Genomic DNA, 21,104 nt, shown 5'->3' with positions numbered 1-21,104 from the left:
TGTGTGATACTATAATGATGCATATATGACATCATACTTTTGTCCAAACCCATAGAATGTACAACACCAATAGTGAGCCTTATTGCAAACTACGGACTTTGGATGATTATGATGTGTCAACAAAGGTCTATCCTTATTAAAAAATGTACCATTCTTGTGAGTGATGTTGATAATGGGGGAGGCTACACATGTATGGGGGCAGGAGGTAAATGAGAAATCTCTATGCCTTCCTCTCAATTTTGTTGGAAACCTAAACTGCTTAAAAACAGTTTAAAAAAGACACTACATACTGGGTGATTTTATTTATATAACACATCCAGAAAAGGCAAGGTTGTAGAGACAGAAAGCAAATCACTGGTTACCTGAGACTGGGGGTGGGAGTGGGGGTTGACTGCAAAGGGGCTTGAGGGAAATTTGGGGGCAGATGGAAGAGTTCTAAACCTAGAATGTGGCTATGATTGCAATTCTATTCATTTTCAAAAAACATTGAAATGTACACTTACAATAGGTGAATTTTATGGAAAGTACGTTATACCTCAAAAGAAGCTGTAAAAATATATTTTACATGTGAGATAGGTAAAAGTATTGTCATGCTGCCTACGTTATCACAAGTATAACAAAGATAGCTATGGTTGAGCAGAATAATACAGAAAATGGAATCAATATAGGTTGCCTAATCATCTCTACTTAATTAAACCACTTAATAACCCAAAACTGTTAAAATTTACTAGAAACATCCCATCTATCTTTGAAAAAATACATTAAAACACCCTTTGAAAAACAAATAGAAGTATTATTCTAAATTTCAGTGTCTATTTACTTTTTCTTATTGTTTTTTTGGTCTTCACTTTGTAGATTCTATTTTCCAAGTTTTAAATAAAAAATATGAAATATATAAAGCTTTGATTCATAGAAGCAATAATGCTCTGGCTTAACCAGAAAAAGATGACGTAATAGAATTTTCCATCTTAAATTCTGTTTCCCAGTTCAGCATAAATTACATTCACAAAACCAGTTACATACTTTTGTTTGATATATTACCTTGTCTGACTTGTCAGCCTGAAGTCAACAGTAGATCCTTTAAATAAACCAACCCCTTCAATGTCAATGACACCATCCACATCAGGCTCAGTAGCAACCAACATCATGGGAAATTTCCAGATTCCATCTGTTATGCACTCTATTTTCAGTGTAATTTGAGACCTTCAATAGAAAAAGAGAATTATAAAGGATATTACAGGAAAACAAGCAAAGAGAATACAGTATGGCAGATCAACATCTAAGGTGAAAATGTAAGTAAACCTATGGTTTCAGTAGAATACTGAGACTTTGAATTCTTTAAAAAAATGTAGATGACTGTTAATTACATTTTAGGAATAATTTTGTAGGTCACAGTCCATATTATCATCTTCCCTTTGAGGTAATGATTTTGTAGGGCATCTTATTTACTCTCTAGGTATTTACTAAGAACCAGTACAATATGCAGAATTGACTCTGCAAATTTTCTGTAACCAGCATAGAATATCATATTATTTGAGAATCTGAGGAGAGGTTGGCAAATGGACCCAACTATTATACTAAAAGGTATTCCATATGGGGATTTTCTGTAAAAAAATGAAACACCGTGAGAAAGTTTTTTGAACTCTTGCTTCATATAGAAAAATTACATTTTCTGTGAACACTCATAAAGCCCCCAAAATTAACTTAAACTGAAGCTTTAAAAAATTAAATTGCGAATGATAAACACCACGAACACTTTACGCAATAACATATAATTGAGTGGCAGCTGAATTAATGGAGACAGTAAAGATAGCCTTTCTAAGCACTTGGCTCTGAAGAAGAGTGGAGATAAAGGTCAGTAGCTGAAGTTGAGGAATGGTTACCAATGTGTTTGCTTGCTTAGGGTGGAAATGACTCAAACGTATAATGGTGTGGTTGCAATATCATATCATATGTCAGACTGGACCAAGAAATCACAATCCTCTTACATAAAACTGTCAGAACAGTTCTGGGAACTCTTACCCTCTTTAAATTGGACCGTAAAATTACTCAACCATTTGGGGAACAATTAGATAAATTTGAAAAGTTGCACACACTAACCCAGCTAATTCACTATTAGTAATTTCCCTCAGAGATATACCTCAAAGATTTCAAGAAGCAATGTGTATAAGGATGTCCACTGCTGCATTATTTATACTATCAAAAAACTGGTACCAAAATTTAAAAAATATTCCTTCAATAGAGTGCTAGTAACAATAAAGTGTATTGCATTGAAACAGTGAAATATTAATCAGTATAATGAAGTCCATGATGACTGACATATCATCTTAAACTTATATCCAAAATATAAACCCTAAAGCTACACTTCTCTCACACTGTCCTGTCTTAGTGAATGAAACCATATTCCTCTATTAGCACTATTTCAAGAGCACTATTTCAATAACTGGTCTACCTGGTCCTACTCTTGCCATTTCACAAGAAGGAGAGGACTTCCACAACTTTGAGCTATTGCTTTATTTTAGTTTTTCTTATTAACTTTATGTCTACATTTGAACCACCTCAAATTCATGTGGAGCAAGGAATCATAGAAGTAAATGAATATGTACACATACGCACAAAAGAGAGTTGTTAAACTACACCAGGTTATCACACAGCACTTACAGAATTTTATGAATCACATACACAAGTTGTCCTAAAACAGTCTCTCAAATATTTATCCTTCAGTCATTTCCAACTGTTTCTAGCATAAAAGACAAATTCATAGCCTCATGACCCTATGTGATCAGATCCTGGCTAAACTCTCCTCCAATTGGTTACTTTCTCCTTTGCTCACTGCATTAGAGAAAGATTTGCCTGCTTATTATTCATCATTCATGCCAAACGTTTTCTGTGCTACGGCTTTGGCTTCGGCATTTATTACCTCCTCTGTCTCAAATATCCTTCCAAGCTCTTCTCATCTGTAGGGTCTTTCTTCAGACATCACCTCTTCCTGGAAGCCTGTCTACCTTATCTGGTGTACATCCTTCATAGCTCTCTATTTCCCCTTATTTATTTCCTTCTCAGACAATCTGAAATGTTCTTGTTTACTTATGTATTTAATTCTCTAATCTATCACTCTCACTAGACTAAATATTCCAAAAGTGCAGGGATTTTGTCTCTTTTGTAGATGCTAAGTGATTTTTGAATAAATGAATAAACATGATCAAATGAACAATGTTGAATAATTTCATTCAGCAGCCAATTCTTTGAGTTAGTGGGAGGCCACTGAGTCAACCTTTTTGGCCCACAGTGACGAAGACCACTCAGTTTCAGGGATGACACAGTGAACTATTTTATAGTCGATACTGTGGATTCCTAACAATGTACATATATGATATTCCCTATGCCAAGTTGCCTGTCCCAAACGCTGTGAAAAAGAACTTTGGGTTCTCATTCTGTTCATCTCTTGAGCAGATAAAAAGTTCCAGGAAAATGTTAGGCTAAGATAATTATTATTTCTAAACATTCCTTAAGACAAATGACATCTATAATTTCTCTACTAAAAAAAAAAAAGTTCAGACCTGTGTTAAATTAGAATCATCAGACTGATTCATGACAATATTAGCTATTGATCTATAAGTTTTGGTATTAGACCCTTGATTTTTATCTAAAAAAAGAGAGGATATGTGTATATGTATAACTGATTCACTTTGCTGTACAGCAGAAAGTAACACAACACTGTAAATCAACTATACTCCAATAAAAATTTTAAAAAAGAAAAGGTCAAGACATTTAGGAATAATATTCTTGTTTTTAATTATATTTTATTTTTTGTAAAAACACCATTTAGGGCCCTGACCATTACTTTTATTATGTCAGCACTATTCTGTGAAAGGATGAATGTGAAAAATTACCTTGTTTTTACTGTTGTGAAACAATGTTACATTTTCTTTAACCAAAACATGAAAATTTTGTTGTCTTTTTTATCTTGTCAATCAGGAAGAGAAGAATTAAATTTAATACTTATTTAAATTATCTAGGTAAAGTATGATTTGGGTATAATGAAGAAGGAATGACAAAAGCAAATGAATATGTATATATATGTGTGCACAAAATAGCATTATTGAACTACATCAGAACACCACAAAACACTCACAAAAATTTATAAATCATGAATATAAGTTGTCCTAAATCAGTTTCTCAAATATTCACTAAAAAGCTCTAAATCCACAAAATGTGGAACGAATATAAATTCACATTGGTTCTGCTCATATTCACTAATGATACCATTTTCCCCTTCTGGTTTTTGCTGGTAATGTTCATGTCACTAAATCTACATAATACTAAGCTAAATGTGAAAAAATACTAACAAATAAACATAGAATACTATGAAAATGAAAGAGAAGATAAAAGAGGGTCAATGTTTATAATATACTTGCTTCTTGCAGTCTGATTTTGTTACTGCTTCCTCAAGATGATCCTGGTATCTTTTAGTTACTGGACTACATACTCAAAGCCACTGTAAATACATGCATGGCTACATCCAATACATAGTTAAATTACAGAAATGGTTAAAAGCACAAGTAATACTTTCAATTGTTTTTTCATTGCCAGGCTGTATTTTGTACTTATATGTGCTACTGATCAGTATCTCTGCATTAAGACATAAATAAAGTCCTGGTTCGGATGTGACCTATCATACAGTATTTGTAGGTGCTAAATATCAGTTGCCTAAAAAGTAAATATAAAGATGCTGGATGAGGTTTCTCAGAGGACAGACATTCAAAACTTACTATTCTCACAGATTCCAGTGTGACCCTCTTAAGCTTTACTAAAGGATGTGCAATGCTATGGTTTTGGGTGGTAAAATGGTAATGACAGCAATTGCAAAGGAGAACATAGTTTAGGCATTTTCATCATTTGAACTGTTTGTGAGAAGTAGTATCAAGAAACATCATGTTGCCAATATACAGCACCAAGTCAGTAATTAAAATTTTTTTTCAAAGTAGACAGCCCTGTTTTACTAATAGCATATCCTAATGACCTTGGGGAGGTCACAGTTCCTGAAGGATATCTCAGATTTCTAATAATTTAGAATATTTTATTCATCGGAATACTTTTCACAGCTTGATAGCTAGAAATAATCTATTCGGGAGAGACCGTCAAGACAGCAGAGGAGTAAGACGTGGAGATCACCTTCCTCCCCACAAATACATCAGAAATACATCTACATATGGAACAGCTCCTACAGAACACCTACTGAACGCTGGCAGAAGACCTCAGACCTCCCAAAAGGCAAGAAACTCCCCACGTACCTGGGTAGGGCAAAAGAAAAAAGATAAAACACAGACAAAAGAATAGGGACAGGACCTGCACCTTGGGGAGGGAGCTGTGAAGGAGGAAAAGTTTCCACACACTAGGAAGCCCCTTCACTGGTGGAGAGGCGGGGTGATGGGGGGGAAGCTTCGGAGCCACGGAGGAGAGCACAGCAATAGGGGCGCAGAGGGCAAAGCGGAGAGATTCCCGCACAGAGGATCGGTGCCGACCAGCACTCACCAGCCCGAGAGGCTTGTCTGCTCACCCGTCGGGGTGGGCGGGGGCTGGGAGCTGAGGCTCAGGCTTCGGAGGTCAGATCCCAGGGAGAGGACTGGGGTTGGCTGTGTGAACACAGCCTGAAGGGGACTAGTGCCCCACAGCTAGCCGGGAGGGAGTCCGGGAAAAAGTCTGGACCTGCCTAAGAGGCAAGAGACCAGTGTTTCGGGATGCGCGAGGAGAGGAGATTCAGAGCACCACCTAAACGAGCCCCAGAGACAGGTGCGAGCAGCGGCTATCATCGCGGACCCCAGAGACGGGCATGAAATGCTCACGCTGCTGCTGCCACCACCAAGAAGCCTGTGTGCAAGCACAGGGCACTATCCACACCTCCCCTCCTGGGAGCCTGTGTAGCACGCCACTGCCAGGGTCCCGTGATCCAGGGAGAACTTCCCCAGGAGAACACATAGCATTCCTCAGGCTGTTGCAATGTCACATGGGCCTCTGCCGCCACAGACTCGCCCCACATTCCGTACCCCTCCCTCCCCCTGGCCTGAGTGAGCCAGAGACCCCTAATCAGCTGCTACTTTAACCCTGTCCTGTCTGGGGAGGGAACAGATGCCCTCAGATGATCTCCATGCAGAAGAGGGGCCAAATCCAAAGCTGAACCCCAGGAGCTTTGAGAACAAGAAGAGAAAGGGAAATTTCTACCAGCAGCCTCAGGAGTAGCGGATTAAATCTCCACAATCAACTTCATGTACCCTGCATCTGTGGAATACCTGAATAGACAACAAATCATCCCAAAATTGAGGTGGTGGACTTTGGGAGCAACTGTAGACTTCGTGTTTGCTTTCTGCATCTAATTTGTGTCTAGTCTTATGTTTATCTTAGTTTAGTACTTACAGTTTATTATCATTGGTAGATTTGTTTATTGATTTGGTTGTTCTCTTCCTTTTTTTTTTAATATATAGATATATAGTTTTTTTTCCCTTTTTCTCTTTTTGTGAGTGTGTATGTGTAGGCTTCCTTGTGTCATTTTGTCTGCATAGCTTTGCTTTTACCATTTGGCCAATGGTTCTCTCTGTCGTTTATTGTTTTGTTTTTGTTTTTAGTATAGTTTTTAGCACTTGTTATCATTGGTGGATTTGTTTTTTGGTTTGGTTGCTCTCTTCTTTCTTTCTTTTCCTTTTTTTTTATTACCTTGTAATTTTTTTCATTTTTAATAGTTAAAAAAAATTTTATTTTAATAACTTTATCTTTTTCTTTCTTTCTTTCTGTCTTTTTTTCTCCCTTTTCTTCTGCGCCATGTGGCTGACAGAGTGTTAGTGCTCCGGCCGGGTGTCAGGCCTGTGCCTCTGAGGTGGGAGACCCAAGTTCAGGAAATTGGTCTACGAGAGATGTCCTGGCTCCATGTGATATCAAATGGTGAACGCTCTCCCAGAGATCTCCATCTCAACGCTAAGACCCAGCTTCCCTCAATGACCAGCAAGCTACAGTGCTGGACACCCTATGCCAAACAACTAGCAAGACAGGAACACAACCCCACCCATTAGCACAGAGGCTGCCTAAAATCATAATAAGGCCACAGACACCCCAAAACACACCACCAGACATGGACCTGCCCACCAGAAAGACAAGATCCAGCCTCATCCACCAGAACACAGGCACTAGTCCCCTCCACCAGGAAGCCTACACAACCCACTGAACCAACCTTAGCCACTGGGGACAGACACCAAAAACAACGGGAACTACGAACCGGCAGCCTGCGAAAAGGAGACCCCAAACACAGTAAGATAAGCAAAATGAGAAGACAGAAAAACACACAGCAGATGAAGGAGCAAGATAAAAACCCACCAGACCTAACAAATGAAGAGGAAATAGGCAGTCTACCTGAAAAAGAATTCAGAATAATGATAGTAAAGACGATCCAAAATCTTGGAAATAGAATAGACAAAATGCAAGAAACATTTAACAAGGACCTAGAAGAACGAAAGAGCAAACAAACAATGATGAACAACACAATAAATGAAATTAAAAACTCTCTACAAGGAATTAATAGCAGAATAACTGAGGCAGAAGAACGGATAAGTGACCTGGAAGATAAAATAGTGGAAATAACTACTGGAGAGCAGAATAAAGAAAAAATAATGAAAATAATTGAGGATAGTCTCAGAGACCTCTGGGACAACATTAAACGCATCAACATTCCAATTATACGGGCCCCAAAACAAGAGAAAAAGAAAGGGACTGAGAAAATATTTGAAGAAATTATAGTTGAAAACTTCCCTAATATGGGAAAGGAAATAGTCAATCAAGTCCAGGAAGCGCAGAGAGTCCCATACAGGATAAATTCAAGGAGAAACATGCCAAGACACATATTAATCAAACTATCAAAAATTAAACACAAAGAAAAAATATTAAAAGCAGCAAGGGAAAAACAACAAAAAACATATAAGAGAATCCCCATAAGGTTAACAGCTGATCTTTCAGCAGTAATTCTGCAAACCAGAAGGGAGTGGCAGGACATATTTAAAGTGATGAAAGGGAAAAACCTACAACCAAGATTACTCTACCCAGCATGGATCTCATTCAGATTCAATGGAAAAATTAAAACCTTTACAGGCAAGCAAAAGCTAAGAGAATTCAGCACCACCAAACCAGCTTTACAACAAATATTAAGAAACTTCCCTAAGCAGGATACACAAGAGAAGGAAAAGACCTACAGTAACAAACGCAAAACAATTAAGAAAATGGTAATAGTAACATACATATCGATAACTACCTTAAATGTAAATGGATTAAATGCTCCCACCAAAAGACACAGACTGGCTGAGTGGATACAAAAACAAGACCCGCTTATATGCTATCTACAAGAGAACCACTTTAGACCTAGGGACACATACAGACTGAAAATGAGGGGATGGAAAAAGACATTCCTTGCAAATGGAAATGAAAAGAAAGCTGGAGTAGCAATTCTCATATCAGAGAATATTGACTTTAAAATAAACACTATTACAAGAGACAAAGAAGGACACTACATAATGATCAAGGGATCCATCCAAGAAGAAGATATAACAATTGTAAATATTTATGCACCCAACATAGGAGCACCTCAATACATAAGGCAAATGCTAACAGCCATAAAAGGGGAAATCGACAGTAACACAATCATAGTAGGGGACTTTAACACCCCACTTTCACCAATGGACCGATCATCCAAAATGAAAATAAATAAGGAAACACAAGGTATAAATGAAACATTATACAAGATGGACTTAATTAATATTTATAGGACATTCCATCCAAAAACAACAGAATACACTTTCTTCTCAAGTGCTCATGGAACATTCTCCAGGATAGATCATATCTTGGGCCACAAATCAAGCCTTAGTAAGTTTAAGAAAATTGAAATCATATTAAGTATCTTTCTGGACCACAATGCTATGAGACTAGATATCGTGGAGGCTAAACAATACACTACTAAATTATCAAGAGATCACTGAAGAAATCAAAGAGGAAATCAAAAAATATACAGAAACAAATGACAGTGAAAACACGATGACCCAACCCTATGGGATGCAGCAAAAGCAGTTCTAAGAGGGAAGTTTATAGCAGTACAATCCTACCTCAAGAAACAAGAAACATCTCAAATAAACAATCGAACCTTAAACCTAAAGCAATTAGAGAAAGAAGAACAAAAAAAACCCAAAGTTAGTAGAAGGAAAGAAATCATAAAGATCAGATCAGAAATAAATGAAAAAGAAATAAAGGAAACAATAGTAAAGATCAATAGAACTAAAAGCTGGTTCTTTGAGAAGATAAACAAAATTGATAAACCATTAGCCAGACTCATCAGGAAAAAAAGGGAGAAGACTCAAATCAATAGAATTAGAAATGAAAAGGGAGAAGTAACAACTGACACTGCAGAGATACAAAGGATCATGAGAGATTACTACAAGCAACTATATGCCAATAAAATGGACAACCTGGAAGAAATGGACACATTCTTATAAAAGCACAACCTTCCAAGACTGAACCAGAAAGAAACAGAAAACATAAACAGACCAATCACAAGCACTGAAATTGAGACTGTGATTAAAAACTTTCCAACAAACAAAAGCCCAGGACCAGATGGCTTCACAGGTGAATTCTGTCAAACATTTAGAGAAGAGCTAACACCTATCCTTTTCAAACTCTTCCAAAATATAGCAGAGGGAGGAACACTCCCAATCTCATTCTATGACACCACCATCACCCTGATACCAAAATCCGACAAAGATGTCACAAAGAAAGAAAACTACAGGCCAGTATCACTGATGAACATAGATGCAAAAATCCTCAACAAAAAACTAGCAAACAGAATCCAACAACACATTAAAAGGATCATACACCATGATCAATTGGGGTGTATCCCAGGAATACAAGGATCCTTCAATATATGCAAATCAATCAATGTGATACACCATATTAACAAATTGAAGGATAAAAGCCATATGATTATCTCAATAGATGCAGAAAAAGTTTCTGACAAAATTCAACACCCATTTATGATAAAAACTCTCCAGAAAGTAGGCATAGAGGGAACTTACCTCAATATAATAAAGGCCATATATGACAAACCCACAGCCAACATCGTCCTCAATGGTGAAAAACTGAAATCATTTCCTCTAAGATCATGAACAAGACAAGGTTGTCCACTCTCACCACTATTATTCAACATAGTTTTGGAAGTTTTAGCCATGGCAATCAGAGAAGAAAAAGAAATAAAAGGAATCCAAATCAGAAAAGAAGAAGTAAAGCTGTCACTGTTTGTAGATGACATGATACTATACATAGAAAATCCTAAAGATGTTACCAGAAAACTACTAGAGGTTATCAATGAATTTGGTACAGTATCAGGATACAAAATTAATGCACAGAAATCTCTTGCATTCCTATACATTAATGATGAACAATCTGAAAGAGAAATTAAGGAAACACTCCCATTTACCACTGCAGCAAAAAGAATGAAATACCTAGGAACAAACCTACCTAAGGATACAAAAGACCTGTATGCAGAAAACTATAAGACACTGATGAAAGAAATTAAAGATGGTACAAACAGATGGAGAGATATACCATACTCTTGGATTGGAAGAATCAACACTGTGGAAATGACTATACTACAGATTCAACGCAATCCCTATCAAACTACCAATGGCATTTTTCACAGAACTAGAACAAAAATTTTCACAATTTGTATGGAAACACAAAAGACCCCGAATAGCCAAAGAAATCTTGAGAAAGAAAAATGGAGTGGGAGGAATCAGGCTCCCTGACTTCAGACTATACTACAAAGCTACAGTAATCAAGACAATATTGTAGTGGCACCAAAACAGAAATATAGATCAATGGAACAGGATAGAAAGCCCAGAGATAAACCCACGCATATATGGTCACCTTATTTTTGATAAAGGAGGCAAGAATATACACCAGAGAAAAGACAGTCTCTTCGATAAGTGGTGCTAGGAAAAGCTGGATAGCTACATGTAAAAGAATGAAATTAGAACACACTGTAACACCATACACAAAAATAAACTCAAAATGGAGTAAAGTCCTAAATGTAAGGCCAGACACTATAAAACTCTTAGAGGAAAACATAGGCAGAACACTCAATGACATAAATCACAGCAGGATCCTTTTTGACCCACCTCCTAGAGAAAGGGAAATAAAAACAAAAATAAACAAATGGGACCTAATGAAACTTAAAAGCTTTTGCACAGCAAAGGAAACCATAAACAAGACGAAAAGACAACCCTCAGAATGGAAGAAATTATTTGCCAATGAAGCAACTGACAAAGGATTAATCTCCAAAATTTACAAGCAGCTCATGCAGTTCAATATCAAAAACACAAACAACCCAATCCAAAAATGGGCAGAAGACCTCAGCAGACATTTCTCCAAAGAAGATATACAGATTGCCAGCAAACACATGAAAGGATGCTCAACATCTCAACATCACTAGTCATTAGAGAAATGCAAATCAAAATTATAATGAGGTATCACCTCACACCAGTCAGAATGGCCATCATCAAAAAATCTACAAACAATAAATGCTGGAGAGGGTGTGGAGAAAAGGGAAGCCTCTTTCACTGTTGATGGGAATGTAAATTGATACAGCCACTATGGAGAACAGTATGGAGGCTCCTTAAAAAACTAAAAATAGAACTACCATACGACCCAGCAATCCTACTACTGGGCATATACCCTGAGAAAACCACAATTCAAAAAGAGTCATGTACCACAATGTTCCTTGCAACTGTATTTACAATAGCCAGGACATGGAAGCAACCTAAGTGTCCATCGCCAGATGAATGGATAAAGATGTGGCACATATATACAATGGAATATTACTCAGCCATAAAAAGAAACGAAATTGAGTTATTCGTAATGAGGTGGATAGAGCTAGAGTCTGTCCTATAGAGTGAAGTAAGTCAGAAGGAGAAAAACAAATACCGTATGCTAACGCATATATATGGAATCTAAAAAAAAAAAAAAAAAAAAGTTTCTGAAGAACCTAGGGGCAGGACAGGAATAAAGATGCAGATGTGCAGAATGGACTTGAGGACACGGGGAGGGGGAAGGGTAAGCTGGGACGAAGTAAGAGAGTGGCATGGACATATATACACTACCAGATGTAAAATAGATAGCTAGTGGGAAGCAGCCACATAGCACAGGGAGATCAGCTCAGTGCTTTGTGACCACCTAGAAGGTTGGGATAGGGAGGGTGGGAGGGAGACACAAGAGGGAGGAGATATGGGGATATATGTATATATATAGCTGATTCACTTTGTTATGAAGCAGAAACTAACACACCGCTGTAAAGCAATTATACACTAATAAAGATGTTAAAAAAAAAAAAAAGAATCTATTCTCCTCAACAGCATCAAAGAAGTAATGCAACTGAAATATAGAACGATGGAAAGAAAATATCACATTATTTAGTTTAAAAGAGTAATAATATTGTTTAAAGAAAATAGGGGTAAAAGCAGTTTTACCTCAATGGTTTCTTTGGTGCAAATATCAGACTGAAGACAAGTGTTACCCTTTCAGCCTTGATTTATAAGATTTTTTTATGTAATATAAAGCCACGCAGGATTCCAAATTATCCTTCGCAACTTCAGATTCAAATTGAATTTCATATTCAAATTCACGTTTTACAGGTATATCTAAGAAAATTAAGATTAAAATGCATTTTAATTCGATTAAATATGTATAGGTTGAAAATCAATTATGTCAGCATTAATCATGCACAAGTATTTAGAGGGAGGAAGATGGTATATGTTATTTAGCTTTGTGTTCATAATACCTAGTGCATTACCAGATATATAATAGTACTCAGTATGCTTTTGTTAAAAGGTAAATAAATGAATGAACATAAAAAAAAATACATGTACCCATCATCCTTAAATCCCATCATCTTAAATCCTTAAAATTCAGACTTATAAAACAAGAAATAGCCAAGTGGAAACTAAAAATCAATATTTACTATAAAATAAAAATAATGACGTGCTCTCTATAAAAAATATATTAAAAGCCTATAGACTTGTAATTTATAAAGAACGATTTGAATTAAGTTCAAACAATATTAAGACTGCATCCCAGTCTATTAGGGCAGGATTTTCAAACACTGGTATATTTTATTTTTTATTTTTTGGCAGTGTTGCACGGCTTGCAGGATCTTAATTCCCGGACCAGGGATTGAACCTGTGCCCTCAGCAGTGAAAACGTGGAGTCCTAACTACTGGACCACCAGGGAATTCCCTGGTGAAGTTTAATACAAGAGAGACTTCTTCATTAGTTTTGGGTTATTATAGACAATATGGTTAACTGTATTTTCTTAACCAGTAGGTTACCAGAGGAAAGTTAATTATAGCAGGGTTTTGTTAGGTACATGTGAAAAATATCTTAAATTCAAGACTGGCATGTAGAAGAGAAGCACAATCATTTATTGTATTTATGCTCCATGTCCATGTAAGGAGCCCAACTTGCAAATCAAGAAGTTTGTTGCATATAGATCATGGAAGAGAGCTCCAGAGAACCATGACTTGACCTGGTCCACAGCTGAGCTAATTTCTAAAGTCTGTCTCTAGTGTGTAAAGGTAAACGTGATCCTTGGATTCACAGAACTGACAGCCACCTCTAAGCAATCCTAACAGAAACCAGACCACCTTTCAGAAGTAGCTGATTATAATTTCTGCCACAGAACTCTGAAAAATAGCTTGGTTGTAACAAGCCCGAGTCACATTTAATGATTACTCAGCAAACCTTATTAATGTAAAATAACTGACTGACCCACACCCTTACAAGATCTTTTTTTTTTTCCACGTGTAAAAATAAATCTCTGACCTCCTGAATTGCTAGTTCTCATCCTGTTGACAAAATCGGCAACTGTTGTTCCTATCAATAACCATTCTTTGTTGTAGCAAAACCAACAGGTCTACTTTAATGTGTCTATTTGTTTTGGGGATGGGATATGGAAATGTATAGGAAGCAGCATTCCATACAGATAAGCAGTATTTAAGAATTTTAGAGTGTTTAGTGGGAGATGAAATTTCCACTGCATTCAAATGACATTATATTTTTCAAAGTAAATACTGTATGTAGTTGACATTTGCATCTGTTTCTGCTTAATTATTGAAGCCTTTATGGGAATGGCTGTGTCAGAATGAAGATAGGAAATGAGAAGCTAAATTTAGTTTCAGAAGCATTGAACCCCTTGTGAGGAATCCGTCTCTATGGATGTCATAATTCCAATCATAAGAAAACCCACTGGTACAAAATACAGACATGATTATCCGCAAGGGACAGGGGGTGAGGCAACTAGGAACTACATTAGTATTTTTTCAAACTACACATATCCCCCTTACCTGTAACTCGAATATGTTGATACTAGCACCTAAGGGAGAGGGACAGAATTGGGTTGTACAAAATCATAAACTGACATTCTGTATCGTGTCTTAAAGCTATCATATTAGAGTCTCTGCATTTTACTTGAAAAGTCATATTATCAAGTTAAAAACATGCCTTTTGCTAAGTGGAAGAGAATCTGTATAGTACTTTTATGTGGACATGGTTGATAAGAGCTATATCAGTGAGGCCAGTGTAAATTAATTATCATCTGATTGTTGTATAAAATTAATCACTCATGACAAACATAGCTCATAACTTTAAGAGATTAATTGCACATTTCTAAAAAAATATCTAAATAAATGTAGTTTCTCTTAATACAGTTTGTAATTTCAAAGTTACAAGTCAACCTTTCTTGGGACTACTGTAACAAATACAGGAGGAAAATTCTGTCCTTTTTTTAGCAATCCCTTAAAAAGACACTTGAACTCATGAAATTAATAGGATAAATATATATTTAATTTCAATTGTGTTTTAACAGGTACTGAAATATTTACTAACCTCTTTTTTTCTGTATTTTACAATATATAATGGTTATCACAGGCTTGTCTAAAAACACTTCCCATTTTCAATGGTCTCCCATTCTCTGAAGATTTTCATAAACTGCTCACTAAGACCTGTAGAATTTGCCCCAGTAAAACTTCCTAGCTATGGCTAAATTCATGAATATGAGGCAGACAATTTTGTTTCCACAGCCAACATCTAAACAGACTTTAAAAACATTTTTCTTATCATTTATATTTTCATTTCTTTATTCATTCAATGAATAATAATTGAAAGCTTTTCTTGAAATTACAAATAAGGTTCTTGTCCTCATGGAGCTTTATGATTGGGAGGGAAAAACTGCCAATAAACTACCAATTATATCACTAGTTTTTAAATGACTACTGTGATAACGGCTACTATGGAGAAGCAGAAGAGGCTATGAGAGCAAAGGTCCTGGGAACTTGACTTCTAAGGTCCTGAGGAGGAGACCAGTACACCAAAGTTGAAAGGTGATAAGGGTTTCCTGGATGTAGAGAGAAAGTAAATGCCTCCTAGGCATCAGAGTAGCATTGGGGAATTTTTCCGTGGTGGAAACCACCTCAGCCCATTTGGGAAAGAACTTAAGCAGGTGGAGCAAAAGGGAGTGGGAAGAACTTGTCAAGAGATGAAATGGGCAAAATAGGCAAGACCATGCAGGGTACAGTGATGGTTTGGGACTTCTAAGAATAACAAGAGCCTACTGAATGTTTTAAGTACGGAAGTGATGTGATCGTTGAATGGTAAATTGAGCAAAAGGGGATTAGGAGAGAAGGTAATGAAGTTTCTGCAGTAGTTCAGGCCATGTGGTGACTTTCACAAGGGTGAGACGAAGATGTAGGTTAAGCTCAAGCAATGCCCTGTGATGTGTGAAGTGGCAGCTACATGAGCAGTCCTGACCGGTAACTAGAATCATGAGCTTATCACTTCAGTACTGTATTCATACCCTTAACATATCGATACATACAAAATATTTAATCAAACAGGTTTCAGAGAATTGTAGAGTATGAGATATCTATATCTATATCTATCTATCGATCGATCATCTACTGTCTCATAAAATAATGATGGTAATAATCATTTGGGTATGACAGCAAGGTCATTACATTGAATAAGAGGGGTATGTCTCCATCCAGATATTATGCCTGCATAATTATCATTCAACCTAATGCTTGTATCATCATGCCCATAAATCATGCAACGGGCACTATGTTGGCCAAGGGTGCCTATTACTTGGGTGAATTTTCTCAGGGCAATGACTGAATTTTATTCAATGTGGAAGAATATTAGTAATTTTTAAAAAGAGAACCCTTGATTAAATATGATAATCAAAAAGTACTGAATTTTAACCAATTTATTTGCAAAATGTACTTTGAAATTATGTATTTTATACCATATATATTTTAATCTGTAAGAAATACATTTCATAGCAAACCGAACCAAAATGTCTCAATTATAGAGAAATGAATATCAAAGTATTAAGAACAATATTATTCATGTTCTTTCCCTAAATTTCTATAGTTGTCTCTTCATTAATAACAGGCATCTACATTTGTTTGAAAGAACATAGTAATCATACAAGGAATGAATGGAGTACCGAAGACAAATCTGAAATAGGATGACGACAACAAGGTATTCAAAGAAAAGAGAGGATACTGGATAAACTACCTAAAGCTATTTTCTTTGAACAGATAATGAAGAATGTGCCATCTGCACATTCTTATTATTTTTTTACAAAATTGTGTACCTTTTTGAAGGGGTATTTCATTTACATGCTTTACTTCACTTTCATAAGGTCATTTAATAGACCAAACATTTTGATTAACTTAAAATAACTGCATGTTCCTTTGATACAACTGCAAGTACAGTAAACTACAAAATGAAAATTAAAGGAAGAAAGTGGCCACATAGCTGATGCTCTTCGTACATGTTTCATTTTAAACAAGAAACCAGAAATAAAAGATAAAGGAACTTCTTGTAACATAAATATTTTATCTAAGCTTTTAGCAATTAGCACCCAATTTCAGACTCTAAGATTTAGGTACCATATTTTTGTACTTTCTTTTTTGATAGAATATTCTTTTGTGTATTAATGAGAAAACCCACTGAATGACATTGAAAAGAATCATGTTTCCATCTCAACATGTCATTTGTCAGTGACTGAAGATGGGCCCTCTAGTTACATCACTGTCAGAGAATGCCTAACCAGAGCTTTAAATGATAATAATGGTAATATCTAACACTTCTGGGACACTTACTGAGAATCAGGCACTTTTAAGGATTCTATGCATTACACTTAATCTTAAAAAAATATCCTATGAAATAGATACCATTACTATCTCCATACTACAATTGAAGAAACAAAGTTTATAGAGAACTAAAGTAATTTTGTCAAGGCCCTACAGAGACTAAATGGAAGAACCCAAGCTGTCTGTGTTCAGATGTCACAACCTAGGATACCAGGAAATGTGCAGGCCATCACCTGCGCAAGGGGGTGTGATGGCCCTCAGGGCAGAGGCCTGGGTCACTCAAACATTTAGATCCTGATCAGAGGAAGAGGAGCCAACAACAGAGATGGAAAAGGGAGAGATAAATAAAGCTAGTCATGAAAGCCAAGAGCAGAAAGTTCTTTAACTGGGTCAACTGGTAAATGCTGCCGATGAGTAAGCTCAGAACACAAATCTGACCACTGGATTAGGCATACTGGATAAGGTTGACAATCTTGTCAGGGGTACTCTCATTAGAGTAGTTAGGACAGAAGGCTTAATGGAGTGAGTTGAGTAGAGAAAGCAAAATAAAGAGAAGCAGAGGAAAGGATCAAGTCTAGAGGCCAATGTGGGGTCATGGGAGGACCAATGACGAGCTTCTCAGGAGCTGTTTGTTATCACAGACCAAACCCAACATGGGTGTTTACACTCAACATGTAAACAACATGCAACAAGATGACTGGCCTGGGGGGTGAAATGCGACCAGTGTGACACATAAATCAGCAAATCAGGCACAAAAAAAGACAATAGATTAATCAAAGAAAAACAGCCTCAAGCTACTGAACACTGGGAAATAACAGGAAGAGGCATGAATCTGTTATGCAGTTAAATGGCAAAACTACTCTCACAGAAAAAGTCCCATAGAGAGAGAGTCACCAAACTAATCTCCAGAGAGGCACAAAGAAGGCACGGACTACGAGTTACTTAGGAAGAATAAACACAACTATAGGGGAAATTCTGCCCACACGGTATAATTTGTAGTCTTATAGAAGTAACATTTCAAAATACAGTCTAAAAATACAAGTATTATAATATCCCAGTAGGGCAACAACAATTGATTTAAATAGTACAGGTGCATAAATCCAACATATTGGATAGATGTTTTTTGAATTCCTTCACAACAATTTGTGTCTTGTTAATTTTGGCATCTCTGGGACTCAGCATAATACCTGGCAGCAAAGATGCTCCCTAGATTGTTGTTGAATAAAAAAGATATGAAAGTGATCAATCTTCATTAACTCAATGGTGTGTGTGAGGAGTCAGGGTGGAAAGAGAACAGAGAGGTCCTGGTATTTTCATTTAATGCGGTTTGATAGTTTTATTGGACTCTCAGGGAAAGAAGATGATGAAGATAAAGGGAAATAATGGGAAGGCAGTGGTGGGGATCCTTATTTCCTACTGATCATGTTTACATAGAGAAGCTTAATCACTCACTAGAAGGGAAAGGTATAGGAGGAAAAAAAATCTCAGCATCAATCTGCCTCCTCCATCATGATTTGCCATCCGAGGAAAAGCGACATATCTGATGAGTGAATTTGGGTGAAGAAATGAAGCATGAGCAGATGAGCAGACCCTTTTTTTTCTTTCCCGATGTCCTGAATCCAGGATGTACACTTTCTCTTCCTTCTTCATGTGTTGGTTGTTTATTCCTGTAGGGAATCTACAACTGGCTAGGTTGGGGTTAATGCACTTGATTTTGGTGGAAGGTATTAATAAGCCCAAATGAATCCAAAGTCATTTTCCAGTTCACCTTTATATAAAGGTACCTTTTGATCTCCATCTGCTTTATTTCTACATCTACTTCCCAGATGCTTATAAATTCGGATGAGGGAATACAGGGTGTAACTAATGATCACACCTAAAAAAGCCCCATCAAAGTTCAAGCCACAGAGTGAAGTGCTCTAATTTCCACCATAAGGGATTTAAGAGACTATAGGAAGTACAAAATGGCATAAACAACATGATTCTTTTGAATTCTATTTAATGTGTTGAGTAAACTATAATTAAATGACACACATAGGTGAAAACAACTGGTTTGCCTTTGCACAAAGTCTAAAATAGTATTCAGACTTGTGACCAGACTGGTCCCTCCATAAAGAAATAGGTGAGAAGGAAAGGGCGAGCAGGAAGAATTACAGAGAGTGCATGTAAGTTGGTTACATCTTTGGAATAACAGCAGTGAAAGGAATCCAGTTATTACCAGATGCTTTTAAGGAACTCAGGAAAGAGAGAGGTCAACTGATTTATTAAATATTCAGAGAAAAGACACTAAGACAGAGAAAAACATTAAAGTTGAGAGGGGACTGAACAAACCTACTTCTGTATAGCAAGACATGCTTCAGAACAGAAATAAACGTTCACAAATTAAAATGTCTTTTGCCAAAAAATAGATAGCTTCTTGCATTTGGTGGTACTGAGCAGAGAAAAAGCTATTTTAGAGAGAATGATGGGAAGAGATAAGCCTGCAAACCTTCCAAATAGTTATTTTCAATAGTAAGCATTATTTTTCATCATGAAAAGTAATGAAGCAGTAAAATATGAACCATATCAAAAGGTGTATTTTCTGGAGCTATTTGAGAGAGACAGTCTTCCTAACATGCCTTTCAAACCTCTCAAAATGATGTTGGCAGCTTCCTTATAGACCCTGCTTATCTAGGAGGAAGTGGATTTTTTTCAGGTAATAAGATTTAATCAATTTCTATTATCAGAATTATAATTTCTTTAGCTTACAACCTGACAAGAGTACAATTTAAGCAATTTAAAGTAGCAAGAACATATTAAGATGAGTCCTGGATATAAGCATTTCTTTACCTTCCTTTCCACTTCATGTCATAGAAGCATCAACATTTTGCCTTCAACAGGATAGATTTCAAATAAAAATCAAGGCTTGAACACTAAACTATTAAAATTCACTGAAGCGGACTTCCCTGGTAGTGCAGTGGTTAAGAATCCACCTGCCAATGCAGGAGACATGGGTTCGAGTCCTAGTCAGGGCAGATCCCACATGCCACAGAACACCTAAGCCCGTGCGCCCCAACTACTGAGCCTGTGCTCTAGAGCCCGTGAGCCACAACTACTGAGCCAGTGAGCCACAACTACTGAAGCCCGCGCACCTAGAGCTCGTGCTCTGCAACAAGAGAAGCCACCGCAGTGAGAAGCCCGCGCACCGCAACGAAGAGTAGCCTCCGCTCGCCACAACTAGAGAAAGCCCGCACGCAGCAACGAAGACCCAACGCAGCCATAAATAAATAAATAAATTTATTTAAAAAAAAGAATAAAGAACCCCCCGTTAAAAAAAAATTCACTGAAGCATAGCAGGATGACACACAAAACAATGGTTTCACTTCAGAAGGAAACTGGACATTCACTGGGGTACAATTATTATAGGTTTGCTGCTTATTAAAATTATTTTCTATTTTAATAAGAAAGTACTTACATTTATTTATCACTGGAAATTGGGAGTTGTATTACACATCTGAATTCTGAGGTTAATCTACACTAATATTCTTAACCCTGATATGCATAAACAATCAGAATTTTCTTTGAGTATTGGCTATCGGTTGAAGAAAAGAAAGCCAACAGAATTTCATTTACTTAAAGATTACATTTCCTACATTTGTCTAATGTCATTACATGATTCACTAAGGCAAAATCTATATCCAATTTATAGTAACTTTTTTGAGATAAATGGAAATCTTTGTATCAGTCTGATTCCATTATTAATGGATAGTTCTTTGAAATAGAGAGTAACTGAACAGGCATTGAAATGGAAAATTCCCCTCTCCTCATATAAACTTATTTCACTTTTTATAAATTTAAGCAGTTTGTGATTACACTGGCATTTTGCAATGACAA

General features: G+C 36.6%; 1 protein-coding gene across 1 annotated transcript in view; it reads right to left on the bottom strand.

Annotated features, from left to right (window-relative positions):
* CFAP47 (cilia and flagella associated protein 47) overlaps positions 1-21,104 on the bottom strand; it is a 486,133-nt gene that overhangs the window by 38,807 nt on the left and 426,222 nt on the right. Inside the window, 3 exon segments of the mRNA XM_061178124.1 lie at positions 1,042-1,203; positions 12,549-12,612; positions 12,615-12,719. Of these exon segments, the coding sequence (XP_061034107.1) occupies positions 1,042-1,203; positions 12,549-12,612; positions 12,615-12,719 (331 nt within the window).

The sequence above is a fragment of the Eubalaena glacialis genome, chromosome X (genome assembly GCF_028564815.1).
Source record: "Eubalaena glacialis isolate mEubGla1 chromosome X, mEubGla1.1.hap2.+ XY, whole genome shotgun sequence".
Lineage (NCBI taxonomy): Eukaryota > Metazoa > Chordata > Mammalia > Artiodactyla > Balaenidae > Eubalaena > Eubalaena glacialis.
This window is presented reverse-complemented; position numbering and strand designations above follow the sequence as displayed.